At 46.5% G+C, this 22,987-nt stretch overlaps 1 protein-coding gene across 2 annotated transcripts in view; it reads left to right on the top strand.

Moving 5' to 3' along the window:
- The first annotated feature begins 653 nt into the window (after positions 1-653).
- LOC144799593 (GRAM domain-containing protein 2A-like) overlaps positions 654-22,987 on the top strand; it is a 223,319-nt gene continuing 200,985 nt past the window's right edge. Inside the window, exon 1 of one of the 2 annotated variants that reach the window (XM_078670980.1) lies at positions 654-2,460. In XM_078670980.1, the coding sequence (XP_078527106.1) occupies positions 2,408-2,460 (53 nt within the window). In that variant the 5' untranslated portion in view covers positions 654-2,407. The remainder of the gene's footprint in view (positions 2,461-22,987) is intronic. The other variant, XM_078670982.1, reaches the window with a different exon arrangement.

Here is a 22,987-nt window from a genome sequence, read left to right as displayed (position 1 = left end):
GCATAACGTCTCATCTGACTAACTAGTGCTTTAGTTTAGCATTGTATGTGTTTTCATAGGCTTGTGTGTATGTCCTTTAATGCATGTGCATGCTTGTCTTTTTCTGTTCAGTTCCCGTGTCAGTGTGTGCTTACCTGGATTTCCGTTTGTCTAATTTATGTGGCCTTTGTCAACGAGGCAATCCGCTACTCTGTCCAACGTTTATGAAGACGAGACACTCAACCACGCAATGCCACTCACACACACAACGCCACTCACACCCACAACGCCACTCACACACGCAACGCCACTCACACACGCAACGCCACTCACCCACGCAACGCCACTCACCCACGCAACGCCACTCAACCACGCAACGCCACTCAACGCCACTCACACAAACAACGCCACTCACACAAACAAGGCCACTCATCCACGCAACGCCACTCACCCACGCAACGCCACTCACCCACGCAACGCCACTCAACCACGCAACGCCACTCAACGCCACTCACACAAACAACGCCACTCACACAAACAAGGCCACTCATCCACGCAACGCCACTCATCCACGCAACGCCACTCATCCACGCAACTCCACTCATCCATTTGCAAAACGAAAAATGTTAAACTCTTCTATTGCGAGACCTATTGCATTTTCAATGCTTGTTTTAATGACGATTGTGGAAAGCCATTTGGAAGAACGCAGGCTGGCATTCATACACAAAATGATCCCTGGCACATGGGTTCCGATGCTTCAACACACACAGACCCGCACCAGCATGTGCACCTACCCTCGCACCCCCTCACAGACCCCCCTCTCGCGCTGAGTCACTCTTTCCGAGGACCCGCGTCATGCCTGCTTTGTCTTCAAGAGATGCTGCCTGCGCCACGAGCGATCACAAATCCATCTTTTTCGTGTGCACCTGCTGTCGCCATGGTAACGGAGAGCATCCTGGGAGGGGGCTGCTGAGGCGGAGGAGAGAGGGGGTGTGCGGTGCCTGTGTTGGCAGTGCAGGCCAGGCCGCCAGCACAGATAAGGTTGTGCTGAGCGCTGCAGGGCCCGGGGCCTTCGGTAACTCCTGCGGAAAAAGTGGAGTCATCAGCCGGGCCTGGACTTTGGCCGAGGACGCGGCGGCCGGGGCGAGGGCACAGGGCGCCGGGGCGGGCCAGTGCTGCGAGGAGCCGGGAGGCAACACTCAGCAGAGATCACGGTGACAGCAGGCGGCAGGGGAGTGTGGGAGCAGGGCCCCCAAAGCGAGACCGCGGTGGCCAGGGGCCTTGGGGAACCTAGAACCCACGGAGGGACCACAGGCACCCGGGACATAGCGCCTAGTGGGCCCTGGAGAACAGCAGAAGAGGTGACCATATTCAACAGTGACCACGGTGACAACAGGCGACGGGGGAGTGTGGGAGAAAGGCCCCCAAAGGAAGACCGCAGGGGCCTTGGGGGGGCCAAGTTGAGACCAGAGGCACCCTAGAACATAGCGCCTAGTGGCCCCTGGAGAACAGCAGAAGAGGGGACCACATTCAACAAAGACCACGGTGACAGCGGGCAACAGAGAAGTGTGGGAGCAGAGGAGCCACAGTGAGACCGCGGTGGCCAAGGAGCTTGGGGAACGCGGGGCCCACGGAGAGGCCGCGGTGACCACAGGCTTCTGGGAACTCTGAGGCCCTGGGGAACCACAGTGACCCGGGTATTGGGTAACGTGGGCCCCACTGAGTGACCACGGGTGTCCGGGGACTCTGAGCCTATAGGGGGTCCGGAGAGGACGGAGACCGCGTTCAATAAAGACCACGTGGACCACCTGCAAGGGGGACACTGAGCCCTAGGGACCGCGGTGACCATGGGCGTCAGGGAACGCTGGACCGACTGAGGGACCATGGTGACCACGAGTGTCGGGGAACACTGAGACCAGAGGCATTCCGGAACTTTGAGCCCACGGTGACCACAGGCACCAGGACCCTTGAGCCTATAGGGCGCGAGGAGAGGACTTAGACCACGGGCAAAGAAGACAATGGACCACGTGGAAGGAGAGCAGTGCGTGAGCCCTTAAGGACCGTGGTGACCATGGGCTTCTGGGAATGCTGAGCCCTTGGGGACCACATTGACCACGGGCGTTGGGGAACGCTGACCCCACTGACAGACCACAGGCATTCCAGAGCATTGGGGCCACGGTGAGCAGTAGAGGACAGCGACCACATTCTATAAAGACCACTGGAAGCCACAGTAACCACGGCAACCTCACAGTGACCACGCGCATCGGGGTACATTGAGCCCAGGCAGCTTGGAACTCTGAGCTAAAAGGGTCACTGGAGAGCAACAACGACCACGGTGACCACGAAAAGTTGTGAGTAGTGAAGCGACAGAGCCCACGGGGAGCCACAGAGCCGCGCAGCAGTGGAGCACGAGCGGTCCAGCGGTGCAATGGAGATACCCATGCCGGTTATGCTGGAGGAAGGGGATTCCTTCGGGAATGAGTGAGTACTCTGTGTCTGCAGGAGACCTCCTGCTGGTATGTGTGTTACTCTGTGTCTTCAGGACAGGAGACCTCCTGCTTGGTATGAGTAAGTACCCTGCGCTTGCACTAATTCCGCCTTCCAGAGATGATGAGTTGTACCCTGTGTCTGCAGTATATCTCTCTACTGGGAGTGAGTGAGCACCCTGTGGGATCCATCCTGGTGGAGTGAGTGAGTACTCTTTGTCTGCAGATTCCTCCTCCTCCAGAGATGAGTGAGTATTACATTTACTGGACCCAGCCACTCTCTGGGTGCGAGTGAGTCTGTCGGCGGAGGCAACCGCTGGTTTCAACAGATCAACTCGGCGCTGGGTGGGTTTCTGTGGGAGGGGAGGACAGCACGGGTGGCTCTGCGAACGTGTTTCCTACCCTCCTACACGGGGGGTGGGGGCTCGCTACATCCGATGTTTTCTCCTACTATCAGGCAGCGCACTTGCTGGTACTTAACGAGTGGTGGTATGGGGATAGGGGTGACCCGGCCGACGCGGTCGAGCGGCACCTAATGGGCTCCGCATCCGTGCCTGCACTGCTGTACTCCGCATCGCTCCGGAAGTACCTTCCTTCCGCCACGCAGGTGGTATTCTATGTCTGGAGGCGAGCGCTGGGTAGGATGAGGTGGTGGAATGTGCTGACCCAAGAGACTCCTCTCTGGCGAAATGGACGTCTTCCCTGTCTTGATGCCCTGCATGGCTTCAGGGGTTGGGACGCAATAGGGATCTCCTCCTTGGGCGATGTAATGACGGGCTGTACCCTGAAGTCCTTTCAGAGTCTGCAGGATGAATATGGGATGCCACATTTCCAATTCTTTAAATACCTACAGTTTAGGCATGCATTGACGCCATACCTGACTGACCTAGGGCCCCTCCCCGAGTTTAGCCCGATAGAGTCCAAAGTGTTTAGGGGCGAGCTACCAGATTAAAACATTTCACGTATCTACCAAACGTTAGTCCACCATTGCTCCACTGACCTACACAGACTTAGGGCAGCGTGGGGGGGGGGGGCGTAGGGGACCTAGAAGAAGAGGACTAGGCAAACCCAGATCTTTTGTCTGGGTGTGAGTGTTTGATTGATTCAGATGCTCCGTCCATCACCACCCCCTTTTGTAACGCGAGGACTGGGCGGAGGCATTGGCGAGTCCGAGGGGAGCAGCTATTTCCACACGCCTACGCCTGATACAATTTAAATACCTACATCGCACGTATTTTACCCGAGAGAACCTTTGGCGGGCGGGCATGATTAGCTCCCCTGATTGTGTCCGCTGTGGAGCAGAAGAGGGTACCCTTTTGCATACGGTCTGGGGGTGCTCGGCCTTGCAAAGATTCTGGAGTGGAGTGTTTTTGCTGTTTGTCTGAGGTTTTGGCATGGGAGCTCCCACACACGCCAAAATTAGCTTTGTTGCATGTGATGGAAGGGATCGGGGGTAATAGGTACAAGCGCCACCTGCTATTGTTGGGCTTTACACTGGCAAAGAGGGACATTGCCAAGGCGTGGAAGGCGCCTCAAGCTCCGCCATTAACTGCTTGGAAAAATGGGATGGACTTTTGTATGGGACTCGTGCAACCTATAGTCATGGCCAGGGGGTGCCCCCGTAAACACTTTAAGATCCGGACTATTGCGGGCTGGACCTGGAACCGCCGCCATAGAGGGCCACCCTCCCGACGATTTGACAGGTGGCTCATGGGTGGAGAGGTTGGAGGGTCTCGCTTGACTTGGCATGCTATCTTAAGATCTTTCAGTGTAAAGAAGTGGCAGCATCGGCGCAAACGGAGGGAGGAGGAGGGGGGGTGTTGTTAGTTTATGTACAAATGTCTAAGACTTTATTGCTGATTTATTGATGTGTGCAGTAGACTCCGGACACCGGAGCTATGCAATGTATGTGACCTATGACAAATAAAATCTGTTTAAAAAAAAAAAAAAGGTAAGGCTAAAAAAATCAACCTATTCTGTAACTATTTTGTTGGTCTTTCACCTTCAGTTACCTGGCCATAAAATAACCTCACCTTAAATGAAAAATAAATGCAAATTAAACTAATCAGCGGGGAATGTTCTATTTTACGTTATGAAGCTTCTATTGGTTAATTCCATCACAGCAGATGCCTTTAAGTGTAACTAGGGAGCCACAGAATTGACTCCTGATTAGTTCAATGGGGCATAGTTTCATGCGTATTTTTAGTGCTACGAGGTGCCTGTGGCAGAAAGCACATTGAATATGTAAGTCATTATTTTGAACTTGCACTACACAAAGCATGAGATGGGCTGCCACGAGGTAAGCAAAAAAGGTTTAGGTTTAAGGCAAAAAAGTGCTCCAAAAATATAGATTTTAATTATATGCAGATTCCACCTAGTACAAACATTGTTTATAACTGTCCATTAAAAGCCTGCACTCCACAGGTCAGACGGTGACAGCCTGACATTACCTCTCCGAAAGAATAAATCTCTTCGTAGCTTCAAGTGACTCTAATAATAAAGCCAATACCAGCTTCCAGGCAGCCTTTACATATGTAGATTAACCAATTGCACACGTTTGCGTTGCATTTCTTTCAGACAACAGGCACCCTGCGAAGAAGGCTAGCTTCTTGTTTAGCGGTCTGTCCCTCCCTGGATTCACAGCACAGGAAGTTCCCTTCCTTTCACCTTTACCTAAAAGTACAGGAACTGTTTTTGTTAAATCAAAAATGCATGAGCACATCGTGCCCCACAGATCCCACCCACTTCGACCTCTGATCTCTACTTGTTTTTCTCTCTGCCTGTGTGCCTTCCTGTGGTGCGTGTCACTCTCTGTTAATGTTTGTACAGGAGTGTGGCTGTGTGCCCTTCTCTGGGTGTTTTCCTATCACTGTGGTGTGTGTATGTTTGATTATGCACTTATGCTGTTGTACCCAGTGCCCCAATCACAAACTCGTGTTATTATACAGTCAGGGCGGGAAATGAGGGGGGGGGGGGGAATGGGTTGGTCAAGTAGGATCCTGGATCTGTTTGCTATTCTTGAGTTGGATCCGGCAAGCCCTAGGGAAATATTCTGAGTTTGTCCTGATCTAATTTTCTAACTCCAGGACACATTCAGCAGTGCCTGCATGTTGTCTGCTTTTTTGGGTCTCGCTGGCAATGCATCCGCAAGGATGCATTTGTCCAGCTGGAGACCAATAGCGATCAGTCTGGGGGGAAGGACGGACCAGAGGGTGCACGAGCTTTTCTTGCTGGATTCGTGTGCGCGAACGCGCACGTCGCGTCCCGCGCCGTACACATGCGCGCGCAGACAGACACTCGCTCACACACACACACCCCCTCCCCCACAGTCACACACACGCACTCCAAGACACATACACACACACACGCACGCACACACACATACACAGCCCGCCCCCCCGCACGCGCGCGCGCACACACATGCTCTCCCCCCCCCCCCCCCCCGCTCAGCAACCCACTCACCGGCTTCCTTCGTGCGGCGGCTCTCCTCAGCTGCAGGGCCGGCAGCAGGACTCTTCTTCCCTCCTTCGGCACCGGGGCGCAGGGTAGGCTCCTGCCTGCTCCGGTGCTCCAAACACGGCTCCAATCGCGGCTCTTCCGTGGGAGGCGGGGTAGGCTCCCGCCCTCCTACTTCCTGTTTCCGGTTGTCGCGCCGGCCTGCCTGACTTCCTGGTCGCAGGCCGGCAGAGTGACGAGGATGTTTGATTTGCGGTATTTATTTATTTAGTTATTTATGCATTTTTATATAGCGCGGACTTTACCCGAAGGCGGTATTTATTTATGCATGTATTTATGCATTTTTATATAGCGCGGACTTTACCCGAAGGCGTCGGAGGCTTCACAACAGGAACAGAAATGAAACATAATGAGAAACATTACAAAAGAACAGGTTGCAAAAACATACGTTACTTACATAAGGTAATAGTGACAATTGTGAGCAAACAAAATACATGAGGTAGTAAAAACTATGAGCAACCAAAAATACATGAGGTAGTAAAGGTAATAGTGACAATCGTGAGCAAACAAAATACTTAAGTAAAAATTGTGAGCAACCAAAATACATGAGGTAGTCAAAAGTGCACAAGAGGAAATGAAAGTGACAAGTGTGCAGTTATAAGAGAAAACAGAGTATGATTAGAGGTATAGTCCTGCAATAAGTGCTAGACACTCAGGCTCAGGAACAAGCGTTACATGGGCAAGGTGGCACTTGTGCAAGTATCAAAGGTAAAGACATGTGAGAGGTAGCAGCCGTGTGTTGCAAGGGCAGAGTGGTGTGTGCATGTTACAAAAGGGCACCGAACACCAGTACATGGAAAATACTGCAAAAAGGCAGACCCTCCAATCACAGGCATACACTGGGAAGGCACTTCCATGGTCATGGAAAGTAGAAATTATCAGTAGTGGGAAGTCTTCCTCACAATAGCAAGAGGACGTGAATTACTTTTGGAGGTGTCTCTGGAGGAGGAGAACTTTGAGGTCCCTTTTGAAGGCCTGGGAGGAGGCGGTGGTCCGGAGCTTTTTTTTGTCCTCTCGCGGTTTGTAAATACAAAACATATTGCATTACAAATGCTATAGGTATCACATTTGCGAAAGTTATAACTATTGGCATTGTAAATGACGAAGCTATTAATTTAGCTATTTAAAAAAAAAGAAACATAAATAAAAACTTTGCCATTTACAATACCAATAGCTCAAACTTTCCTAATGCGAGACCTATTGCATTGCAAATGCTTGTTATTTCAGTGCAGCAACTTGCAGGCGTCAAAACAAAGGCCCGATTTAAAGGGCCTTCAGCCTTCCTTTTGTTCCAGTATCCTGGTTGGAAGCTATCTGGAGCCTATCGGCTGGATGCCAATGCAATGGAGGGAAACAAAGGCACACAGCTTATCACTTCACAAGTACTTAAGAGAAACTACAAGTTGGAGGCAGGCTTTATTTAATCCCTGCATATAAGAGTTATACATGCCGTATAAGAATGTCAGATGTATCGGTCTGTCTGAGTAGCTACACAAATTCCAATGTAAATAGCACTTATTAGGTTATTTTTATGTATTTCCTTTTATAGTGCTAATCATCCCATTGTAGGGGTTTAGAGCTCTTTGCAGCACAAGCCCGCATTATGCATTGACAATAAATCATACATCTGTGTAAATCAATGTACAAGGTGTGGTACATAAAACAATCATGCTTACATGTTGTAGGAGTCACATATCTTCCTTACTGGCAAGAATGGCCACCGGAATTATGCAAATATGTGGCTGCATCGGTTTCTGCATAGCTATGGGTTTACCACACATGCCACATAATCCGTCGTCTTCTGGGTAAAGGCCCGATTTGTACTCAAAACATTTTTGCAGCTCAAATGCATGAAAGGTTACTATTGCACTCTGTGCTCCATTTACTATCACACTGTGGCTTACTAGGACTAGCTAGATTGTGCAGATGTCAGGAGTACCTGTTGTTATAAATTCGTGTAGGCCTCGCTTTACGGCACAACTGTGTGCAGGAAAGATTGTTACCAAATATTTAACTATACATAACAGCGTGCTGTGGCTTTGCCCAAATGAGTATAACTCTGTCACCTCACGCTATTGGCTGTTTCATGTATCATTCCACCTCCTATAGAGTACTTATATTGGAAATCATGAAGGACTATTTTAGTTCTGAAAAGTACTCCGAATCATCACACATTAAATTATTTATATCATAGACATGTTGCACTGGAAAGCAATTCTTTTGACTTCATCAGGCACTGTTAAAGTATTAGTCTGGACTCAATGTGCAATGTAGCCCTTTTGGTTGTGCCAATGCTTGTTTTTGTTTTGACTATGATGCAGATTTACAAGAAAAATTGTGCAAAATGGTGCAGCAACCAAAGATAAATATGTCTGCCCATGCATATTGGTGCATTGGTTTGTCTCTCACTCTTTTTTTTTAATTATTGACTCTAAATGGCAGAATCTGTCTGAAATGGGTCTTGCTCCTTAAAGGTTGTAGACACACATGCTGATACAAACATTTACACTCCTCTAAACTTCATGACAAATCAAACAATCATTGCAAACAAGTCCTGCATAAATCACTGTTGTTTGTTGTACCCAGGGATCATCAAGACAGAGGCAGAAAAACACAGTAAACAAGGCTGTAAAAGTCTAGTTGAGTTTCTGCATATTGAATCCTTGCCTTTCCCTGAGCACCTCAGCAACACAGAGAGTAAACAAGGGGCCTCTGGGAGCTAGGAGTGGGACAAGGACAAGCGCTGTGATGTCACTAGGAGGAAAGGGTGTGTGTGCTGTCATTTTTGCTACCCGGTGTATTCCGGTGAATAGACGTCAATGGGTGTGTTTTTTTTTATTGTGAATAAATAGTGTTTACTTCATTTTAGAAACACCTGAGTTTGGTGATTTTTAGGTCTGGAGTTAGCAAAGACATTTTGATTTTACCAATACTATGTATATAGTGCACTTACATTATAGGGGCTTTCTAACAGTCCTCGTTTTCCATTGGTCTGTTGTTGGGCCATTCATATTTGTCTTTTTCCCACTTCAGCATTGCATCATAGGACAGGGGGTCAGCCCACCTCATCCATTGGCTAACTTCACTGTGAGCGACCATTCTGCTCAATCACATGCAGCACACCCGTACACAAAGTAGTTCCTTTGAAATACATGGACCACTGTGGCAATGTGTGCTTCTTGAGACCCAAAAATAGTTTTGCTTTTTTCCCAGTTTTTTTGAAGTATTATTGGCAAGGACCTGGTAATTAAAATAAAAAAGATCAAAACCAAACAAGCATTGACAAAACCAACATCAGACCTACTTGTGATGCTAAAGAGGGAGGCATTGTACCTGCAGGTCTGTGTATTACTTGTTGCCACACACAGCATAATATATTCTTTTCTATGGTGAGTTGAAGAGCCAGAGAAGCAATAAAATATATTACAGCTATACCTATGAACAGTGCTGAATTTGAGATGTATTTTTATGCGGTGGGCACCCGCGCTTATCAGCCTTTGATCCTGAGCAAGAGCAGGAAAGGCAGAAGTGGATGAAAAAAGGGGAAAGGGATAGGAAAAGGGTGACCATGAGATAATGAGGGCATCAGAAAGAACCAGAATGAGTGAGATAAACCCAGGCAAAGGTTGAGGCAAACCCAGCAGCGCCGACATTTATGAACGAATGTAAGGACTTTGCACTTTCAGTATATATATATATATATATATATATAGCTATAGATGTATATACATTTTTTTTTTACAATTTCTTTGTATAGCACTTGGCTAACCGGAGGCTGCAGAGGCATAGGGCACATGGCAGCCCACTGTTACAAACCCCCCACAGCCACCGAGGGCCAATATGAGGCCCCTGTAGCATAGGGAGGGCTCTTATAGTATAGGGAGCCCCCCCCAAACAGCCCACAGCCGATGAATATCTGAAACATGGGAGGCACAGTCACATTCTGCAGGGGGGCATCATTTTGTCTTATGCCCCTGAGCCACCTCCTGCTATCTCACACATGCTGATCTTGGCTCATGCCTCTATCATGGATCACTGAAAGAATATCGACTACCAAAATATCGACTACCCAAAATATCGAGGAAAAAATATCTACAGCAAAAATATCGAGTTTGTATGTACAAACAGGTAAGTACAAAAATATCGAGTACAAAATATCGTTTACAAAAATATAGTTGTAAAAAATATCGTATTTACTAAAAACAGTGTTAAATTAAATTAATATTAATAATTAATTACTAAAATATACTTAAAAGTACTTAAATTAACTTATAATAATTAAATAATTAATGAAAGTTAAATAAATATTTTTTTATTTCATATTTATTAAACATATATATATAGTAATAAAATATAATAAAATAATACCCAAAAACTGAAAACTGACCCTGAACCCTAAAAATACCCCTTTACCCAAAAACTGAAAACTGACTCTGAACCCTAAAAATACCCCTTTACCCAAAAACTGAAAACTGACCCTGAACCCTAAAAATACCCCTTTACCCAAAAACTGAAAACTGACCCTGAACCCTAAAAATACCCCTTTACCCAAAAACTGAAAACTGACCCTGAACCCTAAAAATACCCCTTTACCCAAAAACTGAAAACTGACCCTGAACCCTAAAAATACCCCTTTACCCAAAAACCCAAAACTGACCCTGAACCCTAAAATACCCCTTTACCCAAAAACCCAAAACTGACCCTGAACCCTAAAAAAAAAAACAATTTATTTTACTATCTATAGTATATACTTACATATTTTCACTTTCTATATTATTTACAGTCGATATTACTGCACTTACCTTAAAAACGATATTTTGGCTGTCGATATTCTGTCCAGTCGATATTTTGTCCAAACGATATTTTTTCCTCGATATTCTGTCCAAACGATATTTTGGAGTCGATATTATGTCTGTGCACCCTCTTTCATGCATGTTGATGCCACATGCCTGTCACCTCCAGTCCCCATGAACACAATCCTTCAAATGCGTGTGCCTTTCTTGTATGTGTGTGTGTTTGTGTGTGTGTGTATACGTGGCATCCCTTTCAAAACAAGCATTGGAAATGCAATAGGTCTCGCAGCATTAGAGTTAGTGCTTTTAGAATTGTTTATGGGTTTTTTGTAAATCTTTAGCATTTTTGTTTCCTGTAGCCAATGCTAAAGAATTAAAAAAAAAAAGCCATAAACATTTCTAAAAGCTCTAACTCAAATGCTCCGAGACCTATTGCACTGTGTGAGGGTGAGGGGTTGAGGGTGAGTGAGGGTGAGTGAGGGTGAGGGTGAGTGTGAGTTAGGGTGAGGGGTTGAGGGTGGGTGAGGGTGAGGGGTTGAGGGTGAGTGAGGGTGAGGGGTTGAGGGTGAGTGAGAGTGAGGGTGAGTGAGGGTGGGTGAGGGTGAGTGAGGGTGAGTGAGGGTGAGGGGTTGAGGGTGAGTGAGGGTGAGGGCGAGTGAGGTGTTGAGGGTGAGTGAGGGTGAGGGGTTGAGGGTGAGGGTAGGTGAGGGGTTGAGGGTGAGTGAGGGTGAGTGAGGGTGATGCTGAGGGGTTGAGGGTGAGTGAGGGTGAGGGGTTGAGGGTGGGTGAGGGATTGAGGGTGAGTGAGGGTGAGGGGTTGAGGGTGAGTGAGGGTGAGGGATTGAGGATGAGTGAGGGTGAGGGGTTGAGGGTGAGTGAGGGTGAGGGGTTGAGGGTGAGTGAGGGTGAGGGGTTGAGGGTGAGTGAGTGAGTGAGGGTGAGTGAGGGTGAGGGGTTGAAGGTGAGTGAGGGTGAGTGAGGGTGAGGGGTTGAGGGTGAGTGAGTGAGGGTGAGTGAGGGTGAGGGGTTGAGGGTGAGTGAGGGTGAGTGAGGGTGAGGGGTTGAGGGTGAGTGAGTGAGGGTGAGTGAGGGTGAGTGAGTGAGGGTGAGGGGTTGAGGGTGAGTGAGGGTGAGGGTGAGTGAGGGTGAGGGTGAGTGAGGGTGAGGGTGAGTGAGGGTGAGGATGAGTGAGGGTGAGTGATGGTGAGGGTGAGTGAGGGTGAGTGAGGGTGAGGGGTTGAGGGTGAGGGTGAGTGAGGGTGAGTGAGGGTGAGGATGAGTGAGGGTGAGTGATGGTGAGGGTGAGTGAGGGTGAGGGTGAGTGAGGGTGGAGGGTGAGGGGGTGAGGGTGAGTGAGAGTGAGGGTGAGTGAGGGTGAGGGGTTGAGGGTGAGTGAGGGTGAGGGATTGAGGGTGAGTGAGGGTGAGGGATTGAGGGTGAGTGTGGGTGAGGGATTGAGGGTGAGTGAGGGTGAGGGGTTGAGGGTGAGTGAGGGATTGAGGGTGAGTGAGGGTGAGTGAGGGTGAGGGATTGAGGGTGAGTGAGGGTGAGGGGTTGAGGGTGAGTGAGGGATTGAGGGTGAGTGAGGGTGAGTGAGGGTGAGGGGTTGAGGGTGAGTGAGTGAGGGTGAGTGAGGGTGAGGGGTTGAGGGTGAGGGGTTGAGGGTGAGTGAGTGAGGGTGAGTGAGGGTGGGTGAGTGAGGGTGAGTGAGGGTGAGGGAGGGGGTGAGGGTGAGGGAGGGTGAGTGAGGGTGAGTGAGAAAAAAATAAGAGCAGACAGTGCTGGGGCTTGACTGGCTATTAGCAGAGAGCGCCCGAGGGTCAGATACAGTGCCTGGAAGCGAGGACATCACAGCCTGCTCGACTTCAAACCCAAACGCAGCGGCAGGCTTAGCATTAGACTCCCACTGCTATATGGTGACCAAAAGAGGAAACTGTATGTTCCTGGAAGCGGATGTCCGAAGAGATGGGAAACCTGTGGAAGAGAGCGACGGTGGGGCGACAACGATTATGGCTTCGTTTGCTTTTGGTATCCGACTGGCTGCTGCGTTCCGGTTCTGAGCCGTGGAAGTTAAAGGGGTTCTCGCAGAGTCAACGAGGCAAAACGCGAAGGAAAGAACCATGGCTGAAGACGGGTAACATTATATTAAATCTACATCCGTTTGCAAGCGCTAAACGAAGCCTGACATGGGCGAGCAATAATTCAGTGCAAATACTGTAGCGGGGCAGCCAGGATTGGATATAGTATAATTGAGCACGTGTTTTTTTATCAACAATGACGCGAGATTTGCTACGTAAATTCAAGAGGCTGTAAAAGTTACAACTATTTGCGTGTGTGCGCGTGAGTGAGCTCTTCTTTGCTTTTAATCTTTTGGCGCGATATATTTAAGTTGGAACGCAAACGACGACAGCGCGTTCGCCTCTTTTAACTCTGCGCCAGTCAGACAAGGATTTTACTTCAGGAAGGTCTGGAGTTGTGTTTGAGTAAGTTTGCTCTCGTTTGCATGTACCTGACAAAGCCCCAGCATATACTTAGTTTCCAGGTAACTTCGCAAACCGTGTGAAATCCCGAATGTGAACTGTAAATCAATTGGTCAGAATAAACTGTTAAACAAACACAAGAAACAGTCGGACAGGAAGCAATCGCAGGAGCAGGCTCATGTGTGCAGCAGTTACAGAGCGCACACACAGAACTGGAGACCAGTTACAGTCAACGAACAATCGCAGGCAGGAGCAGTCACAGGCGGAGAGAAACGATGCGGTCACAGACATGGAGCAGTAACATGTAAGGGAGGGGTCGCCTGCAGGAGGCAGTCGAATTCGGAGAGCTGCTGCAGGCACGCGGTACTCACAGGCAGGGCTGGCGCAGGCAGGGGCTTCACTCGAGGAGGCTGCGGGGACCAGTGGAGGGGGGAGGAGAAATGCGACACGGCGGGAAGGGGAGGGACAACCAAAGAAGACGGAGACCCCAAAGACAGGCAGGAAGCAGGGACAGGCAGCGTGGGAACCGGGAACAGAGGAGAGAGGCAAGAGGAAGGAAGGACGAGGAGAGGAAGGCCATTGAAGGGGGCGACTGAACCTCAAGGCAGAAAATTGAGGAGCATAATTGAAAAGGAGGCCGAAGGAAAATGTTTAAATTGAGGGACAAAGGTAGAAGGTGGGGGCACTTGGGAGAAATATTGTAAAGCTCGAGGAAAAAGAATACAGGAAGGGAATACCTGAAAGGAGAGAGACAAACGGAAACAAGCCTTTCACCGTAACACGGCGGGCAGGGGAGGGGGCGGGCAGGGGAGGGGGCGGAGAGGGGAGAGGTGCGACACGGCAGGCAGGCAGGGGAGGAGAGTAGGAGGAGGAGGGGGGAGGAGAGTAGGGGAGGCACGGCCTAGCGGCAGGCAGGCAGGGGAGGAAAGGAGGAGGGGGAGGAGAGTAGGGGAGGCACGGCCTAGCGGCCGTGCAATCAAGTAGTGAGGGGCGGAGCTGGGGGAGGCTGTGAGAGAGAGTAGGCGGCTGGGGGCATGTGCACGCGCATTTAAGCTCAATGCGCATGCGCATTGAGCTTAAATTTCTCGTGCACTGCAAGGAATCGCCACGATTCCTTGCAGTGTGGATAAAGAGCGGATAAGTGCCAATACTCTCGCCTTGCTCGATGCGCATGCGCATCGACAGGCGAGACCTAATAAAGGAAGATAGGGCTGTACATACATGTATGCAAACTTCACACAAATTGCACACATGGGGTGCCCTCCTGTCCTGTTGCGCGTGTACCCACACCGCCTTGTGCTCCTGTCTCGTCACACATGCATCTAGAAGCAATGTATACCACACAGATCTCTGCACCCTTTATTTTCTGTACACACATGCACATACACAACTAGAATATTAAAGATTTACATGTGAATTCGTACAAACACACTCACGCCTGTGCTTTCTTGTCTCAGTTCATTATTCACTCCTATTGCCCTGATTCTGAGAGTGTCGTAATAAAGATGATACTTATTGCAGCAGACAAATGATAATACTGTCTAGTTCTTTATTTATCGGGTGCTATAAATAACACCAATCACGAGTTTTTGGGGAATAACATGCAGATTTTAATAAGGTAAACACAGTACACTTTTTCCCTGCTAACTTTCAGGCAGGTTTGACCTGCTGGCATTTAATGAACTGTGAAATATTCAACAATCCAGGTAATTACCGGATGCGGTTAGTATCACCCCGACTCGGAATTCATCTCCCTGCACAAACATGGATTTACGCAGGTGTCAGTAAATTCCGACCAACTTGCATCAGGGCCTATAAGTGCAGACATAAATCTGTGAAATCCTACAATAAGACACACCACCTGCCCCAACTCATGCATATCTGGGCTTTGAGAAGCACATACCTGAGACATTTAAATGCAGACAAAATGTGCCATGAACCCTTCATGGCTCCACCACTCCCAGGCCTGGTTCCACTTCCTCTCAGCCCCCGCCCAGCTCACGCCTACCAGCTGTACTAGAGAAAAAGAGGCAAGGACTAGTAATTCTGGTTTTATGGCTCACAGACTAAGAGGGAAGGTAAAAAAAAAACAAAAAAACAATGCTAAGCAGTGGGTGGGTTCCAAGCCCCTTTGTGTTCTTGGTAAGCCACAATATGCCTCACAACAGGCAGTGTATTAATTGAAAGATATGTGTAGTGGCTCAGACATCAAACTACAAAGGCCGATAGTTACTAAAGTTTTGTGTACTCTCCCACAATGCAATGCATCAATGTATTGAGCATTGTAAAGGCCTGCTGGTGCAGATCTATATTGTGTTGCAAACTTTAATAAATGTGAGACAAAGTTCATGGCAGAAATTTACTAACTTTTGTTGCAACACAGCGCAGCAGCTGAAGTTCCTGTGCTACTTTGCGTCACAGGGAGATACCAGGATAGTGCTATAACTACTAAGATATGGCGCTGTTTTTCTCTCTCCCAAGCACGGCACACTTTAGGCGGGACGTGGATCTTTCCAGTGTGAAAACTATCCTTTAGAGCTTTTCCCACTTTGTGTGTGAGCTGTACAGTGCAGCACACCTGCAAATTTGGAAACAAAATGTGGAGACTTTTTAAACTTGCTGGACTACGCCGGCTTCAAGGAGGCGTATATTTTTGGTTCAAGTCTTCAGATGTTAGTAGATGGAGATTTGTGTCAAAACCCATGGGTGGTTGCAGGGAGACACCCATGTACCACCCACGGAGTGCCCTTTCAATAGAAAGTAACACATAGTACCGCAAAGCGCTACTTTGGGTAACTTTCCAATGTAAATGATGATTAGGGCTCCCAGTTCTATAGCATTATCCATATTTTTTTTTTACCATTTTATCTGTATTTATCCATATTTATTTAGTGTTTTGCGTAAAAATTTAGTTATAAAACTGTACATTTCCATATATATTTAACTGATCGACGCCCACTCATACTTTAATGTCTGTCGTGTTTTAGCTATTTAAGATGCCAAATATTGCATAAAAATACATCCACTGGTAAATATTAGCATTATTCCACAAGTGTATGTTGACATATGCCATTATTTAAAGACATTTTGTTCTGTCTTTTCAATTGCCATGCTGTCCAGTTGTTCAGCTGTTGGGCTATTCTTCATGAAAACAGCATGGAGGTTCACTTAAAGAAGCAACATTTTCTTTATTTATCCGCCTTAAAAAATAAATGCAGACAGAAAACACAATGTTTTCTGTCTGAATTTTTCTGTAAAAATCCATAAAAACGGAAAACAGGGAGCCTTAATTATGATTTGCACTGAAAAGTAAGTTCCCAAAAACATTTTGTTTTGGGCTTGCACCACTTTTGTGACACAAACCCAGTGCAAGTGTTAGTAAATTTCTCCTACATGTGTGGGAATGGATGGGATGTGCAAACAAGTGAAATTTTTTTATATACGTTGAAGACATATATCACAGAGAATATGGGCCAGGAGTGGATTCTAGGCCAGACTGGAACAAAAATCATCCCTCAGCCGGGACAAAAATGTTCAATCCATCCCCTCTAGTGGGATTTGGGGCATGGTTGGGTCCTGGCAGTCCATCCTCTTCCGAGTGGCCGAATGGGCGGTCTGGACCAGAGTTGTGCATGTTTCCCAGCATGCCTTTACCTGTGATGTTATAAACATACTTCGTATCGTACACCACACAATACACCACCTCACCTACCCATGTGGCACCACCAACAATACACAAACACATCAGTCAACTCCAAACCATTCTGTACCATTCAATAACGCATTAGAAATTATCTCATCATACAAAGATAAACCACCCAACCCTAAACAGATTCAACAAAATACTCATTCCATAAACCGGGAAACAGCATTTACAACTATGGGGCTGATTCTGATGCGGGTTGGGAAACTTCCCAACCAAATTGGTTTGGAAATGGTTTCTGACCCACTCGGATCAGGAGAGTCCGACCGACGGAGTACGATGCATTTGGATGCTTCCCGAAACGATTTGGTTGGACTCCCATTGACTTCACTGGGAGCATATGTTCCTAACCGCATCATAATTGGGCCCTCGTTTGGTAAGACATGTTCCCGAGCCAATTTGGAAGGAGCAAATACTGTTAGGAGGCCTTCCTAACCGCATCTGAATCAGGCCCTAGGTGGGAATGCTTTCCTAACCGCATCAGAATCAGGCCCTAGGTGGGAATGCTTTCCTAACCGCATCAGAATCAGGCCCAACGTTTTTACCTCGACCTACAATTACCACGCATTTTTTTACAACGCTCAAACAGTTACAACGCAAGTCATTACCATGCAAACCTTTACAACGGAAAAGTGGCAGCTCGTCGCACCACTTAATTCTCCTCCCCCCCAAAGCCTCAGAGATGAAAAATAAAATGGTAATTGATGACCATTTTATTTTTCATCCACGTCTTGAACAGAGCATCAGGATGGGGGCGAGGCTGCTGCTGAGTGACAGCAGCAGGGAGGAGAGTAGGCTGGCCATGCACTTTTCAAAGTGCGCATGTCCCTTTCGCCCATCTTGTGACGGCCAGCCAGACATGCACAATTTGAAACCTCTAGCCCAGCTGTCTTAAGACAGCTACGTTAGGGTAGTGCAGGCCTCTAAAGTGCTATGGACTGCCGAGTGAGCCACTCCCTCCAATCAGAACACTGCTCTCACAACATGAGAGCAGCACCAGGATTGGTTTAGGGAGTCGCAGCATCCAGTTCCTGTGGTCGTCAGCGAAAGAAGAGCTCCGAAGCCGAGGAAGTTGTTTGGTACGTTTTTTAAATTTAATTTTGTACACACGTCTGCCCCCACCCCACCCCCCTTGAAGTATTGAAATGGCTGTTACTATGCAAATCATTACAAAGTAAGTCTATACAACAGCAGTTTACACAATATACTACCAGGACTTGATAAAGAGGGTTTAGAGGCTGTCGGTGGGTGAGTATTATTTCAAAATTAATTTATGAAAAATATACCTGCCCTCACGAGCCCCTGCACAGTCTAACATACTCCCAGGCTCGCTCCGCTGACGTCATGTGTGGTCTGCGGACCAGGGTACTAGTCCTAGAAAGCCTGACTCAGTTTTCGTTTGTCCGATGTGGTGCTCATATACACCTTTCCAATGCCCACAGGCTGAATTTGTCCTACATACAAGTGAGAAAAAAAACACTGACTTGAAGCCCCACCGCGATGTGGCATACAGTGATCAAATAGAATCGTAGAGCTCGCGGAGTGAGAGACTTATAGAGCCACTGCGTTCGCGACACGAGGAATCATAGGGCACTGTTCCCCAATGAATCGAAATCTTCAGTGAGCACTGCTTGTGAACGAAAACACTCAAAATACATCACAAGCTTTCTGAAGGAGGAGTCATCTGATTGGGATCTCAATGCCAAAGGCATAGATTTCCTTTACAGACTAGAAAGGAGAAACTTTGCTGTCCCCATCTTTGCCTTCTTTATTTTTTGGACTGAGACACTTCTTACAGAGCCAGATCTAAGAGTTCGGGTAGGTATATGACAGCCAACAATCTCTTTAAAATGAACAGAACTGCCGCTATGCACGGATTTATGAGCTATACACAGAGCCTTGAATTTAATTGTTTCACTGACAGGCAGCCTGTGAAGATGTCAAATACTCTTGGAAACAGAAGGAAATTTTGGCATTCCCAATTTGAAGGAATTGGAGCCTCAGTAGCAAGCATTTCTGGGTACCCAGGTATAACGTATTGGAATAAACTAATTTAGATAATACCAAAGCCACCACCACAATTTTCTGCATTTCTGCTGGAATGAATGGAAGTATTTTTCTCAGGAGGTGCAAACAGGTGAAGGTGACCTGGTTGATTTGAGCTGAGAAGCTCAACAGCACTCCTAAGTTTTTTGCTTTTTGAACAGGGCAAAGACAGCTGTCCACTATTTGCCGGCCACCACGACGTATTCCAAAAAGAGGTGTCTGTACAGAAAAGAACTACTTCTGTCTTTTCTGAATTCAATTTTAGGCAGTTTTCCTGCAATAAGATGTCTATATTACTCAGACAGTTTCGAAAGTCGCTGGCAGCCTCATCCACATCAGATGATATAGATACCACTATTTGTGTGTCATCTGCATAGGTTACTGCCGGTAACTCATATAAGTGAATACGTTTCATCAGAAGGGTCACATAGATGTTGAAATGTGTGGGTGACAAAGGCGGTCTTTGAGGTAACCCTGCAGGGTAAAGAGAAAGGGTCTGATGTAAAATCTCCAAAGGACACCCTTTGTTCTCTATTTCATAGGAATGATCGCAGGATGGTAAAGGCTGCACCTCTAATTCCGACACTCTCTATCCGCCCGACAAGCATAGAATGGTTCCTCTTATCAAATGCAGCTGAGAGATCAAGAAGTATCAGTGCAGCCCTCCCTCCGTGATCCACCTGATTCCTTATCCCTCTGTGGAAATCACTAGAGCGGACTCCGTACAGTGTTGAGGTCTAAAATCATGTTGCAAAAAATCCAAAACATTGTGCGAATTTAGGAAGCAAATAGGGTCTTCATTGATTGTCTTTTCCAATATTTTTGCGGGTAGAGGAAGCCTGGATATGGGGCACTAATGTTTAGTATCACCCGGGTCCAGGGAGGCTTTTTTAGTAAAGGGCACACCAAAGCATTTTTCAAAATCTTTGAATAATGGCCTAAAGTTAGTACCTTATTGAGAAGGGGAATCAAGTGCCTGGAAATCGTATTTGTGATACCTATGGAGTTAATATTTTTTAGATATATGCTTTCTCTGCGTCTATGTTATTGCTCTTTGGGGTTTTACATATTTTTATAAATTGTTGTCCTGTGTGGATTAAATCTGTTCATGCTGAATTAGAGTTTGGTCTTGTACCTGCCTATGAAACGGGTCCAATTTCCACAACAAGAAATTTGTTTATCGAAATTGGATTGGGATGTCACTGATTACTCACATTCCAATTGGTGGATCATTTTATCAGTAAAATGTTTGTATTTTGTTAGTGTGTTATATGTTGTGTTATATGTTGTTTTTTTATGTCATTTTGTTATGTGATTGGTTTCATCGCTGATAAAGATCCAGGAAAGGTATGGAACGAAACGCGTTGGTTGGATTTTAAAGTTTATATTGAAAAATATTAATAAAGAAGATAATTTGAAATTTACAAAGAATTTTGGACTCTTTCCTGGTGCACCTTCTTATAGTCTATAATACATATGGAGGACAGGGGTCCACAGGGGACCTAACTTTGGTAGTTTCTAACAGCCTGCTGCCTCTATCTTCAGTTAAGGGGGTAAAGTTATCTAGAATATTCAGGCTGGCTTCCACCTTGTTTTTGTCCATCCATCAAAGGAGAACAGGCTGAGGTACCTGAATAGTCAGTCTTTCGAGTGCTCGAGAATCTTTTTTTAGACATCATTGACTTTGGCCTAAAAAAACTTGGCCATTTCAGTACAAAATAGTTGTGATGGTGCAAAAGTATTATTATAGTGTATTTTGTTGTGTATTATTATATTTGGATGGAGTTTTTACTGTTTCGAAAAGTTTGCTTGCGGAGTCTTTAGTCACACTAATTTTTTCTGTGTAATATTTAGAGTTTTCTGTCTTGATCAATGCTTTATATTCCCCAATAGTTACTTTCTATTTTTCTTTTTTCTCATCATTATACTAATTTCTCCACCTACGCCTTTCAGCCCTGAATTTTTGTTTATAATTTTTTAGTTCGGAAAAAAACCATGGGGCAGAGGGATTTTTCCTATCCGTTTTCTGAATTTTTTCTGGGGTTAGTTTTGCGACCGCTTTATTTACCCAGTCCTTACAATTACTCACCGCAATATCCACCTCGTTATTTAGTTCAGGTGCATGATCATTCAGCAAGCCCTCAAGCTCACATCTATATATTTTCCGCCATGGGTGACACTTTACAACTTTAGAAAGTTTAAAGGGACGGCATATTTTCTGACACCATTAAATTGAAGAAGACTGTGTGATCTGTCCATGTTAGTGTTAACACTTTATCAAAAGTGACGGCAGAATTTTTTGTATAAAGATTCCGTCAAGTGTTTGATTGGCGTTGTGAGTCGGTTGAGTGACTATCTCATTAAGATCAAAGCTTTGTAAACAACCAATCAAGTTCTCAGTATCCTTATTCTCACTGTTTTCTAAGTGAAAATTGAAACCCCCCAACAGAGTAAAGTTTTGGAATTCCATGCAGGACCTTACAAACATCTGATTTGATGACAAAAAACTATCTTAGCAGTCGGGTGGCCGATATACGAGTGCTCCATTAAAAAGCATATTTTTATTGAATTTGAAGGTAAACATTAAAGCTTCCCTCTCTAATTGTGAGGCTTAATTAAGCACAGCTTTAAAATGGTCAGGGTATACCACTGCAACTCCTCCCCCTTTTACCTTGTCGATTAATTCTAAATAACTCATATCCATCTGGGATGGCAATGCTCAGGTTTGGCTTCGATGCAAGATCTGTCCAGATTTCTGTAAGGAACACTAGGTTAGCGCCATACAGTTCAATCTAATCTGCAAATCCATATCTATGTTTAACTAACGATCTTGTGTTAAGTAACACGCAGCCAGTGACTCAGCCGAGCGTCCTGAAATTCCAGCGTTGCATAAGAGGTCATAGTTTCTAAATTACTGGAGACAACTGTAGGTGGTGAACTAAATGCAAAAGTGCATTGTTCACATCGGTATTTATTAGGAATTTTCTGGCAGGTAAAATGTCCATAATTAGTTCGCTTACCCACATTATCAATGTCCAGCAAGTGCTTTCTCGTGTATACTGAATTTGTAAAAAGGCCAGGTTCCTGGCACTGTCCTTGCACGGATGGGTGCAGACGGGCGCAGATGGGCTTGCCTTTGGCGCGTCAGCGGCACGAATGCTCTGGTTGGTTTCTTCAGAGGGTAGGCATAGGGGCGTGGCTGTGGGCGTGACCTGCCTTGAAGAGCACAGGTTCACTTCCCAAAGGCAGAATGAAAAGGACAACAGAAAGATCAAACTGGGGTCCAGCAAACCCGTACTCACCGAGGCAGGCTCCCCTGCCGGTGGGTATACTAATAAAAAGATTTGTAACTAAAATAAACGTGTGAAAAGATAACTCAAAAAATGAATTTATAATGGGCACAAATTCCCATATATGGGTGCAGGTTAGAAGGGCAGGAGCCAGGCAATTCCCAACATGGCTCAGATAAGAGCCTACAAAGAAAAGAGAAGCGCCTTGCTAGAGTTTTAAAGCTTCAGTAACCGCTCCATTGACTATCAATGCATTCAGTACGATAAAATGTTTGTTCCCATAGCTTTAAGGAGTTCTGTACAGTGTTTTTTTTTAATCAATATTGGGAGTTGTTCCATTTACCCTCCTGCCTCGGTCACTGAACTGATCACTGAGGCCTCTAGTGAAGGCCCGGTCCCTACGTGCTTGTCCCACATTGGATGTGCAGCGTTATTGGCGTTTTACCCCCTTCTCATCGATGGGACATACATGGACGTTCTATACACCCTGAGAAGGGACAGGTGCAAATATATGAAACCCACATTGGAATGAGTTTTCAACATTGTATTTCAGTGGCGGCTTCTCCGCTATGGCTTAGTAGTGTTGCCACCCTGCTTCTAAGCAGCTAAGCAGTGTAAAGTAGAAACCTAAAATGATAACAACTTTGAGTTATTATAATTTTATGTTTGTGCTGCATTACTGGCGGATAGGCAG

Source organism: Lissotriton helveticus, chromosome 12 (assembly GCF_964261635.1).
Source record: "Lissotriton helveticus chromosome 12, aLisHel1.1, whole genome shotgun sequence".
NCBI lineage: Eukaryota > Metazoa > Chordata > Amphibia > Caudata > Salamandridae > Lissotriton > Lissotriton helveticus.
This window is presented reverse-complemented; position numbering and strand designations above follow the sequence as displayed.